This window comes from Oxyura jamaicensis, chromosome 1, assembly GCF_011077185.1.
Source record: "Oxyura jamaicensis isolate SHBP4307 breed ruddy duck chromosome 1, BPBGC_Ojam_1.0, whole genome shotgun sequence".
Taxonomy (NCBI): domain Eukaryota; kingdom Metazoa; phylum Chordata; class Aves; order Anseriformes; family Anatidae; genus Oxyura; species Oxyura jamaicensis.
The window spans coordinates 183,838,602-183,851,010 of record NC_048893.1 but is presented as its reverse complement, the minus strand read 5'-3'; the positions used below and the strand labels follow the sequence as shown (position 1 = coordinate 183,851,010).

The following is a 12,409-nucleotide window of genomic DNA, read 5'->3' as shown; positions in this document are numbered from 1 at the left end:
AAAACTGTACAGTTTATTAACCGATTCTTACAGCATAGTGCAATTGTAACATTTTATAAACAAAATAATTTGTGCCTTTTTTAAATAAAGTGCATTAAATGACTATCTTGTATACAACAAGAAGCTCTGTAGTTGCAATCCAAAGCTTTAATCCTAAGGGAAACTGAGGCAAGGATGTTTCGCTTCCCTTTAAAATTGCTTGATATACTGGCAAGCTATGGTTCAAACTTCAACCACAGTTAAATAAAAAACCTAAACAGTATAAGAAATAACCACAGGCCCCTATGTACTAAACCAGTAATTGGTTCTCATACGAAAAGCACAACATGCAGAATTCAAATCACTGGTTTAAAGCCGCTTGGCTCCTAATGGGATGTGGGGAGTGCAAACGATCGCCGTGCAGCTGCTTTTGCTAAAGCTTGTGGAATTCCATATGGAACCACACTGCAGTCAGTACTATCAGGAGCTCACGTGCATTGCACAATGTTTCCTAGGAACAGCTCTCTCTGAAAAATTCATAGATGAGCATGGTAAACCACAGGTTATTTTTAATTGCATTTGGCAACAGAAAGAAAGTAGGGGTCTACTTAGTATGTCTAGAAAATTGCGAGTGCTTCTACCAGCCCAGGGTATTCTAAATTTCATGGCCTGGAGTTAAATACTGAATACTGAGTTTTAAAGTTTTTTTTTTTTTTTGTTTGTTTTTTTCCTCCAGAGTCACAGTTATAACATTCTATTCTACAAGATTTCTTTTTATTTGTAAACACATTTACAATCAACTTTTGTAGGTTTTGGCTGTGACAATGAAGCTGAGACCAAAGTACAATGTGACTGTAGATTTTAGCCTCAGAGTAAAAAGTCGTAGGCATTGAAATTGGATAGATGGCTGACGTGGCTACTTCTAGAAACAGTGACAAAAGAAGGGTGCCCATCTCCTAGAATAGCCCGTATTCTCCTCCTCTCCACATGCAATGGAAAACACATTTGAGCACAGGCAAGTAGCCCTAGGGATCGCACAAATATTTTGCTGTATACGTAACCCATTTACCTGCCTCTTCAGCTGCAATACCCATTCCGCATTTTTGAAGCTATTTCCAAATTCTGGAAAACCACATCTTGCTCCTGTACACTCCTATACTTGTGGGAGCAGCCTGAGTTCAGGAGCAGACTAACACACGTTCAGCCCTTCTGCTCTGGGACAGCTGCTGGGTAAAAAGCTGCGTGCTGGAGCACGCTAATTCCCAACAGCGAGCTACTCCCCTCCTCACAGGTAAGGGCAGCCTCCGCTTCCAATGCAAAAGAAAAGAGGTGGAATTTGGTTGAAATGTCATTGAAGAAGGCTATTTTATGTCCTGTCTTCAGAAAGGTCTCTGCTGAGAACAGAGCTTGCTTCCAAAACCAGCCTGTGATTAGCACTACTAGCAAATCCTCACCCCATGCTCTTTTCTTGTGGGCCTCCTGGAGCAGAGGCACCACGAGGTGGACTGAGTACTGCTCGTGTATGGAAGCAGGATGTTGTCAGAGAGGAACCAACGAGCAGCAAAGCAAAAGCTCACGGATGAAGCGCAACTCCCTGAGCTCCACAGGACACAAAAGGACATGGCTATCTGTTTCCAGAGGGCCAGCTCATGCTGCTTTCACTTGTATACTATAAAATACCTCTTCCCTGAAAGCAGAGGAAGCCAAGTTCCCTATTATTTTGGTGGGTTTCATCTTAGCAAATGCTGCAGTAGGAGGAAACTTCTGTGATGACCTAAAGTAAACAGTGCATTAAGAGCTCCACACCTTGACTCCAACTGTTATGGATCCTACGAGCAGAGGCTGGGGGACCTGGGGCTGCTCAGCCTGGAGAAGAGGAGGCTCAGGGGAATCTCATCCATGTCCCGAAATCCCTGAAGGGAGGGTGCAGAGAGGACGGAGCCAGGCTCTGCTCAGTGGTGCCCAGTGCCAGGACAGGAGGCCATGGGCACAGCCGGGCACCCAGGAGGCTCCCTCTGAGCACCAGGCAGCACTTCTGTGCTGGGCGGGTGACGGAGCCCTGGCACAGGCTGCCCAGAGAGGCTGTGGGGTCTCCTCCTTGGGGATCTCCAAAAGCCACCTGGACGTGGTCCTGGGCAGCCTGCTCTGGGTGTCCCTGCTTGGGCAGGGGTGGCACCAGGGGCCTCCAGGGGGGCCTGCCTGCCTCAGCCATCCTGTGGCTCTTTAGTGCCCTTCCTGGAATGCCCCTGTGGAAAATGTGTATTTGGTGTACCGTTTAAAAATAAATGCGTAAGAATTTTTAGTTACTGCAGTATCCCGCAGGTTAGCATCAGTCAGTGCAAAATGTACACCTGTGCCATGTGACTATGTGGCATGTTAGACTCGTGATCTGTGCAGTCCTGTTTCCAAAGCATCTGTGAAAATCAGAGGGAGAGAAAACAGGAAACAGGTAAGTAGGAACATCTAACTGCTCTACAGGCTCGTGCTAGTGATAAATATCTCTCTTGTATTCTGTCCTAGTTGTGGCCACATAGAACATACCTGCAATCGCAATTGACGTAGGACACATCCAAATTAAAGACACAAGAATTCACACACAATCACATGGAAGGGCTGAGGTTGGCAGGGCCCCTATAGACCCCTGGTGCCAGCCCTGCCCAAGCAGGGACACCCAGAGCAGACTGCCCAGGACCACGTCCAGGCGGCTTTTGGAGATCCCCAAGGAGGAGACCCCACAGCCTCTCTGGGCAGCCTGTGCCAGGGCTCTGTCACCCGCCCAGCACAGAAGTGCTGCCTGGTGTTATTTAACAACAAAAAACACCACCACCACCACCACCACAAACCTAGTTGGAGCCTGTTCCTTAAAAGTGGAAGGCCCCTCCATTTTCTGAGGTAAATCTTTGTAGCAGTCTTCAGCACGTGCAGTTAGTACTGTCTTGTTTTTATCTTGAGAAACCAGGACCAGGTCTGGGCTCAGACATCACAGGACATCATATGTTTGGGATCAAGTGGTTCGAGGAAAAAAAAAAGTCACCATTATAAAGAAAATGGTAACAGTTCAGTCACTTTTTTCCCCTGAAAGTGAATCAGGTGCACTTCCAAGGCAAAGCAAATGCTCAAACGTTTTCAATGAGATAAAGTGCTGCTGATATATTTGAGAGAGTCACAACAAACTGTAAAATTATGGGGTTAACAAAGGTTCTCTAAATTTTCTCAGTTAATAAATCTATTTGTGAAGCTTGCACAGAGCTATGAATTTATTTCAATGTTTTTGTTTGTTAGTTTGTTTTAAAAGGGCCTCCTGAACAGAAATCTATTAAAACTGTCCCTTGCAAGATTTCACATAAGAATGCAGCACCTTGCTTATGGGAGAAAATAAGAGGCAGGTTCTTGAAACAAAAAGGACTGTGCCAGACATCTTACTACTAGGGGGAAAAAAAGGAATAACCGTTTGGCCATCAGTTGGATTACTCTACACTACGAGTTTGATGAAGCCCTTAAATGTGCAGCAAACGTTGCTAAGTATTCCAGGCACAGAAAAGTCTCCCCTCAACCTGGGGGAAACCCCCTAATACTGTCTTGTCCAGTTAAATACTCAGCTCATCAGCAAGGGTTTGTAAAAATTGCCTTCATATATGCAGAATGCAAGAAAAAAAAAAAAAAAAAGGTCTGAGGAGGTGAGGAAAACTCCCTCAAAAGGCAACTCAAGGAATTTGGGATGGCAAGTTTAATTGACCTTTGTTTTCAACATACAAGATTTACTCTCAACCCATTTGCAAAACTTCCCCTGGAAACTCTTCCCGTATCCTTCCAATGGCACAGAATTACTCTGCATCACAGCAGCGAGGCACCAGTTAATCGTAATATGGTTTCATCTAACCTACATTCAGAACTCTTCCAGAAGAGGTCTGTATAACAGTGAAATACACAACTGTAAAAACTTCTTTTTGCCTGGTTTGCAAGACCCACAATGATTTTGTGACTAAACCTCAGCGCAGACTTTTTTAGTGCAGAGGCACATTGTTTTCAAAGAAACAGGGACTGTGAAGTTATGGGCCCAGCTGGTCCTCAGAAGAACAGGAATATATAATGACTTACTGTGAGTTAATCAGCTCTTGGCTCTACTTTAATATTTTCAATATTTATCCACAAAAATCCTCTGAATGACAGACTATAATAATCCAAATAAAACACACGACGTCGTGTTTTCAAGGGAGGAGCACCTCACTTGTGATTGCATTTCCTCCTTTCTGTTCTCTGGACGCCATCCAACAACAACAGCAACAGTGCCGGCCGGCCTCAAGGACACGGGGACTGCTGCCCTGTGCCCCACAACAGCAGCAGCTCCAGGACATCTTTCAGGTGCTCTGTGTTTGCCATGGAAGGCTCAAAATGCACAGCTCAAAATAACTGTCTCACAAGCGATGCCTTCATTCAAGCATCCTTCTATCCGAGCTTAAGCACCAAGTTCTTGGCTGATTCCCCAAGCCATAAAGACTTGCTTCCCCTCATTATCTACTTAAGGTGAAAGCAGACATCCTTGAGGTACACCCAAATCTGTGCCCATTAAAAGGATCTGCAAATTCTTGGTCTCCAGAAACCTTTCAGGTTTGCTGGGCATCCCATCATTCTTTCACTGAGCAACAGGGGGACATGAGCATGCTTCAATTATCTTCCCTGCACTATTTTAAACTTATTACGTATAAAGCATGAGCCTTCCTTTTGGTTTCCTCTTTATAAGCAGAGATTGAGAGGTCTTACTGTCACTGCATTGCACATCTCTGGACTACTACTAAGCCAAACTAAATGTGGCACTGAAAGAGAGGACAAACCACTGTTTTACATAACAGCATTCAAAAAATGTAAAAAAAAATCTGCAAATTCAAATACTACTTACAACTGTATTTCCCAATTGCAGTAACACATTTACCTGCAGCAGCCTCTTGGTTTTAAGCACCAAATTTCACATGATTTTGGGTAACCGTGCTGCCTAGTATCAGTCAAGTTACAGGGCGTCTTCCTAGAATGCAAGGACCTACTCTATTAGGACTTAATTTACAGTGTGCAATAACTTATCTGAAAATTCTGTTTTTCAAAGTTTATCACTGAAGTTACCAAACTCTTTTCCTAAGGTGGCTTCCTGTGTATTATTAAACAGATGTTTTACAATTGCAAAGAGTCCTGACTGCAAGTAGCTGTTTGCTGCTTTTGGTAAACGCGTAGAGGACAGATTCCTTCCTGCATTTAATGTATGCATCGGAGCAGCAACATGTTGTAGAATGGGCTCCTCCAAAAGGCAGTCATGTAAAACATCAAGATGATTCTCAGACCTTCTCCCAAACAGATGTGATAAAACTGCACGTAGATATTTAACATTAACCTTAATTAATCCTTTTACAAGTCTGGCTGAACTCCCATCCTGCCCCCAGAAGTACACCACTAACACCACCTCCACTTTACACATTCTTTAATTCCTGCCCCACAGGATCTGTATTCAGTGGGAGCCCACCTGGTACAGACTTCTTGCAGCAGTATGACTCAATGAAACGCTGTTCACCTATTTCTGGTGCTATCCCTATACACCTAGGACTCGATCTGTCTGCAGCTGGTGTGCAGTTATCCTGTCCCTGTTCCCTCTCACAACAGAGCTGTTGTGTCAAAGTGCTTTGTACTGGAACCACGGCAGTCCCCCGACTTCTGCTGCAAAAGCTTGTACACTGACTCGTGAGCACTCGGGATTTTCAAGACATTTGCCTGAGTTAGTTTCTGTCTGAAGGACAGAGAACCATTCAGTACCCCAGAAGTGGCTGAAGAGCTGGTGTTTCTTAAATAGTGACCACTCTGCCCAACTCTAGATTTCTTTATTGTACATACAGAAGCAGACCACGTGTACTTTCTCTGCATCAAAGTCAGGGCCAGCATTTTGAAAATAAGGTTCTGAACGTTAGAGAACACCGAACTTAAAAGGACTGAGTGAGCAGTTATGTGTCAGCGGCCTCATTTTTAGTGATGCTGTTTTATCCCAACACTCACTCACACTGCAGGTTGCTCAGCGCTTCTGATAAATGAATCCACAGCTATCTTATTTTTAAAAGCTACGTGACCCCTAAGAAAATGAGGCAACAGAACTCTTTGAGGAAGGAACAGTGGCTGGCCTAAGCCAAGGCTCACTGCTATCCATGCAGGGGCTTCAGCGACTCCAGATATTCTGAGGCTGGCCAAGGAATGCAAAGGATGGATGCAACCGCTTGTACTGTGGAGCACCCGTGCTAGGAAGACACAGCAGCTGCAGCAGGCCTTTCATCTTGCTTCCAAATATCCCGGGTATTGGTAGGGGGGGTTCTTGAACGGTATCATAACCTTGCTCTTTTAAAAAACAAGCTGGCTCCACAATGGGCTAGCACCAGTTATCACATCCATCTTGATGAGCATCTCAGATTTGGGTATTCTCAGTATTAGTAACAATCTGAAATCCTAAATACAAATAATTTATTGAGAGACTGCTGTAGAACTAAATGCCCAACGCTGAAAAGAGTAAAAATCCCCACTGCAGTACATTGCTCTCTCTAGCAAACAGCATGGATTCAGGATACAAAACCTACGGTAAACAGTTATTGCTGAGTAATCCTACCCAGTAACTCCGTGACACAAGCCAACCAGAAATAATGTCCCACATCAGTCCTACAGCAACTGCTTAACAAAGGAAGACTTCTGCTTAAAGTCCTTACGCAAATTACTATTATTTTTTTGCCTAAAGAATATATTGCTTCCTTTCTATTGCTCTGAATTTACTCAGCAGTTTATAGTATCTGCAACATGGAGGATTTTATTGCTGTTATATTAAAAACATTCTTCCCTTATTGCTGAAGTTCTTACTGTTAGGAGAAATGGTTAAAAAAATACAATTAAAATAAAACTTTCCCTAAGCTTTGAGGTTGAATGGGTGGCAAAAAATGACTGCAGTAAATTTTCCCCATCAAGATACAAGCCTGTTATTTAACTTAAGGTCAACTATGTCAATAAATTAAAATGAACTTTAAATCTTTAAACTGAGTTACTCATTCATTTAAAAAATCTTTTGTCACTATGATTAAGATACTTCAGTGCACATAGCCCTGTGAATTCAACAACGGCCTTATGCACAGGTGCTGCATGCTGCCCAGATTTCTGCCAGTTTCAGAAGGATTGTGATGGATACCGGCGCCTTACCATAAAGAGGTGAGGCCTACGTGCTCTGAGGTAAGAGCAATGAGATGTTTAACTCCACAGAGCCTGAAACACCTGAAAGACAGCTGCTTTTCTTCTCGTGGAAGTGAGGTAGGTGGCTTTGTACCCACAGCTCAGCCTCTCCTCCCAAGAATTCACTCGCAGGGGCATTACTCAGCACCCTCCCAGTACTGCAAACCATGCCAAAGCTTGGTCTGGCAATGGTGAACAAATCAATGACACCGACTTCCAGGATTTTCTAGCCTATGCTGCACAGTTGCAATTTAAGAACATTTCTGAAGAGCCAACATCCCCAGTGGTCACAGCAGTAGCTCAGGTGGCAAAACCATGCTTCTCCTCTGTGGTGAAAGGCAAAACACGTGCTACTCATCAGATGAGGGCAAATCCCATCCCTCCAAGCCAGTCGTGTGTGACTTCTATAATTAATCCTGCTCTCCTCTGTTTGACTCAGACTGCTCCTCAGGAGAGGAGCTTCCAATTACAAATCTCTCTGCTCTGGCACACCGATAAGGTCGGCTGCCCCAGCACTCTGGAGAGCCTTGGCGGACTTGGGCAGCCTGTGGAATGAGGAAGATGACAAGGACATTAGGTGAACCAGCATGAAAGAGGGGACGACCTTATTCCCTCCATGCTTTTTCTGGCTTGCCTACCACCCAGGTAGAAGAGAAAAGAACATTAATGCCTGCGAGGTGATCCGCGATGAGAACAGGTCTGCATAAGTAGCAGAACGGCTGCCCTCAGGACTGAATTATGGTCACAGTTGCTGCTGCTCATCCTCATAACACTGCTTGGCAACTTGATACAGGTGAACAATTGCAAAAAGGAAAAGAAAAAAAAAAAAAAAAAAAAAAAGATGGGACTAGTCCTTGTACGACTTCAACACACCTCATTTTTTGTTATTTTAAAAAGTGCCACTCCACATTATTCAGCCTCTCTACATTATTCAGTTCATGACTTTTGCTGCCATTTATTCCCAGTACTTTGCATACTTGCAAAACTGCACGCATACACAGCATGGATATTTATGAAGTGATTATTTCTTATACAAAAATCTGTAACAAAATAGGGACTTGGCAACGACTAGAGTTTCATTAGCATTCGGAAATAGATAAAGAACACCAATATCCTACGCAGAGTAGGGGCCACAGTCTAACTGTGCTGAGCATCTGTAAATTGCAGCGAAGCCAAGGGAGCTGCACGCTCACAGCTCTACTAGACCATGCCATGCAATTATTGAACTAATCAGATTACAAAGTAAGAGCCAAATATCATGAAGGTTGAATCAAGTAGATAATGGAATTTGAACCCAGCATTGCAACTTAAATTAGTTATTGCTCATAAAACCTCTACAGAGCCTCGTTTACAGACAATTCATTCACATTTGAGATTCAGCTTTGTGTATAGCATATGATTCCTAACATCACAGAAACTTTGCCACAAAAAGCTACAGTCACCCAAACATCCATGTGAAAAGGACAGATTCCATTTGGAAAAAATCCAGACCGGCAACACAGTTGTCTCTACAATCTATACTATACAGGCATTTTTTTTTTTCATTGAACTGTAAATATTGCTATTTTTACACTTGAGATTTTTTTTAAAACCATAATGGAAGATACTGAAGCAACAACACAGTATACTGACTTTGACATTCAAGGGAGTGTCACCTCCTTCTGATGCCAGGGCATGGCCACAGCGAGCTCCCATGAACGCCAGTGGAAGTGGTACCATGGGCTCCCATGCGCTGACAGTAGCGTACGCCTTAAATTTCATGAAGAAATTGCCCAGGGAGGTTTTCTCTCTGACAATCTAGTCTTCGAATTAGAAAACAACATTTTATTCCTATTGCATTCTAATGTGGCTTCGGTAAAAGGTTAGAAGCAGTTTTAAATTTAACCATGAGAGGAAGCTTTTTAGGCCAGAACTATCGTCCTATAACAAAGTGAACTGACATGCATACAGTGCGCAGAATCACAATCTGTAATGGATGAAACTGCCAGAGAAGGAGAAAACGTCTTTTAATGTTGCAGTTCTGGTTGCATACAATTACAGGCCAGGTATGCTCTGAGAATTTAGAAGCTTCTGTATTTTAAATTATAGCAGAAGAGTGAAAATAAATGTTGATAAGTGCAAATAGTTTTGACTTGATAACAAACTTAGGGGGAACCATTTCATGCAGAAATGAACTAAATACATGTTGCAAGTAATTTGTAGGTTACTTTATTTGATATTTCCTTATTAAAAGGCAAACGTCTGAGAAACTTGAAAGTGTTGCCTCTATTACAAATGCACAGCCAAAAGAGGCCATATTGTTTCATCAGTTTTGAAACTCCCCACTGAATTCTTTTAAAATTAATAATATAATGAGCTCTGATGCCCCATATCTAAGTGAAAACAGACGCCTGGCTTTTGAATAGGAAGACAAAGCATATCTTCTGTTTCAACATCCAGCCAGAACTCGGTAGAGGCCAGGTAACTCTTTAAAAATAACGATCGAGCTAATTCATGCTGAGACATAAAATAAAAGCCATACAAGTACTTCCTCACTTAGAGCAAATTTGCTGCACTGAGATTATTATAATACATATACCATATAAACCAGTACAATTGGCCATTATTTTGAAGAGTATTCTGGTGATACACATTTGGGTTTGTGGCAACAGGACACTTGAGTTTTTTTTTTTTTTTTTTTTTTTCTCCTGCTTTAGTAAGAAAAAATGAGGGAAAAAATACCCTGACAACGGACTGTAACATGCAGTATGGCTGAACTCAACCACATAATTTCAGATGAGGTATGCTGTTTCAATCTATATTTAATTAGCAAACTTAACGTAAAATTATGGCAAACTTGGCAAAGTCTGGGTTATATATTCATAACAAAAGACCCTGAGCAACATTATAAATCTGTAAGAACACTGATTCTTTTGATTTTGGAAATCTCTGTTAAACCGCTTGATTCATTTTGGTCTCTGGGGTTTGCTGTTTACAAAAAGGTCAGCACATTCTGTGGTTTTTATACGAACCCATCACACACCGTTTAATGAATGCATCTAAACCAAAGACAGTGTCGCAAGAATGTCTGGAAAGTAACGTGTTAAGCAGCGTGCTCCTAGCTGCCAGTCAGACATCACTGGGCGATCTTGCTCTCTGGGACAGGTTGGAAGGAATACAGCCACAACAGATGAGCCAAAGTGCTTTCTGGATCTCCTGGTTTCTAAAAGCATATATTACAGGATTGATGATGGAATTGTAGGTAGCTGGCAGGAGGGTGGCATAGGTGTATATAGAAGGATAGGTGTAATCTGCTATTAGAGAATAGAGTGTAAAAGGCATCCAGCAAGCAGCAAAAGTCCCCAAAATAATGGCCAAAGTAGACACTCCTTTTCGGGTGGTCACATAGTGGGAAGTGGCCAGGAAATGGTGTTGCAAGGCAATCTGATGGGCATGGCGCATCACGATTTTACAGATCTGTATGTAGAGCTGCAGCATGAGGGCAAACATAAGCAAGAAAGAGACCGAAAGGACAGCTGCGTTATTTTTAGTGAGCGGTCTGATAACACTGCAGGTGGATTCATCTCTGAGGCAGTTCCAGCCCATTACAGGCAGCAGTCCAATACAGATAGATGCTCCCCAGAGCAATATAAGCATGACATAGGTAAAAGTGACAGTCCTCTCTGAATTATAAGTCAAAGCGTAATACAGGGAGAGGTAACGATCAACAGTAATAGCCAGCAAGCTGCCGACAGATGCTGAGAAAGAGGCAACAATCAGTCCAATCGTAACCAGTTTCGTAGCTTCTGATTGCAGCAGGTACGCGAAAACGAAATTGATGATCAGTCCAATTCCCGCTAAGAGATCTGCGAGCGCCAGGCTGCCTATCAGGAGGAACATGGGGGCGCGGAGACTGGGGTTATGGAAAATGATAAGGACCACAATGGCATTTTCGCAGGAGATGAGGGTCCCTGAAGTGCACAAGACAATGTCCCAGGGGTTTACCAAGAGCTCTGGCTCTGGGTCTACGACAGGAACCAGGGAGGAGCCTGCAGCTGAGGCATTCTCGGGAGAGCTGGCTTCTACATGGTCCTGAGGCAGCCAGCTCAAATTAACCTTCAGATCTTCATTCATTTTAACCCCTGTCTTCTTCAACGGAAAGACATTTTTTTTAATGTTCAGACACACAGCACTGGAGACAGCAAGCACCCCGAGAGCATGCAACGCCCAAGAGACGGCGACACCAACCTAATGTGTGGCCAGGCACTTGTTACGTAAATGTGACAATTAAAAATAAATGAGAAAAGAGGGAGAAAACACTGAAAACCACCCGAGATTATCTGCCAAGGAACCGACACCCTGAGGGATCCTATGGGTAATTCCCTTCACCTGCAGAGGGAAACAGGCACAGGACAGCACGCTGAGAGCCCACAGAGCCCATAAAAGGGTTTTTTTAAAAAACAAACACAGAGATTTAAGGAAAAAAAAACACACAATCAAACCCCAAACGCTGCAATCTGAGGGTGTAAACCCGTTATTCCGCAGCCTGAGCGGCGGCTGTATGCCCGACCCCGGGAGTGGGGGGTGCTCCTTCACCGACCCCCTGTGAGGAGAACCCCGCCCGGGGATGGGGAGGGGGGGGGAAGGGGGGGGGGGGGTTATTCTCAGGAAACTCACAAAAAACTCCGCGCAGGTACCGAAGGGGCACGGCTCTGACACCACAACGGCCCCCCCCTCCCCAAACAGCCCGCCGGCGGTCACCTGCGTTTTCCCGGAGGAGGAGGAGGAGGAGAAGACGAGGGTCGCCAGCGGCGCCCGGCCGCGGTCTCACGGCTCAGGCGCAGGGGGCCGAGGGAGGGCGCAGGTGCGCGCTCGTCCCCCCCCCTCCCCCCCTCAAGCCTTGCGCGAGCGCGCAACGGTTTTCGGAGGGGAGGGGGGAGCTCGCCTCGTGCGCGCGCGCCTGCGCAGGTGCTTCCCGCCGCGTGCGCGCGCGCCTGTGTGGGGTCGGGAGGGGGGCGGGCGGTGCCGAGGGGGCGCCGCGCCCCCACCGCCCCCTCAGCGGCGCCCGCCCGTTTGTGTAATTACGGGATCATTAGGGTTGGGAAGGACCTCCAAGATCATCTGCTCCAACCACCCCCCTACCACCACTGTCACCCACTAAAGCATGTCCCCAAGCACCACGTCCAACCTTTCCTTGAACACCCCCAGGGAC

At 44.7% G+C, this 12,409-nt stretch overlaps 1 protein-coding gene across 2 annotated transcripts; it reads right to left on the bottom strand.

The window, feature by feature from the left end:
• Nucleotides 1-8,148: 8,148 nt before the first annotated feature.
• On the bottom strand, nt 8,149-12,117 carry GPR12 (G protein-coupled receptor 12). 2 transcript variants are annotated; one of them, XM_035325654.1, is made up of 2 exons: nt 11,959-12,117; nt 8,149-11,346 (listed from the first exon to the last, which is right to left on the bottom strand). In XM_035325654.1, exon 2 carries the CDS (start codon nt 11,329-11,331, stop codon nt 10,327-10,329), a length of 1,005 nt encoding a protein of 334 aa, XP_035181545.1. In that variant the 5' UTR covers nt 11,332-11,346; nt 11,959-12,117; the 3' UTR covers nt 8,149-10,326. The 2 variants fall into 2 exon arrangements, with proteins under 2 accessions (XP_035181545.1, XP_035181542.1); XM_035325651.1 differs by having other exon boundaries at nt 8,149-11,343.
• Between the last annotated feature and the right edge of the window lie 292 nt (nt 12,118-12,409).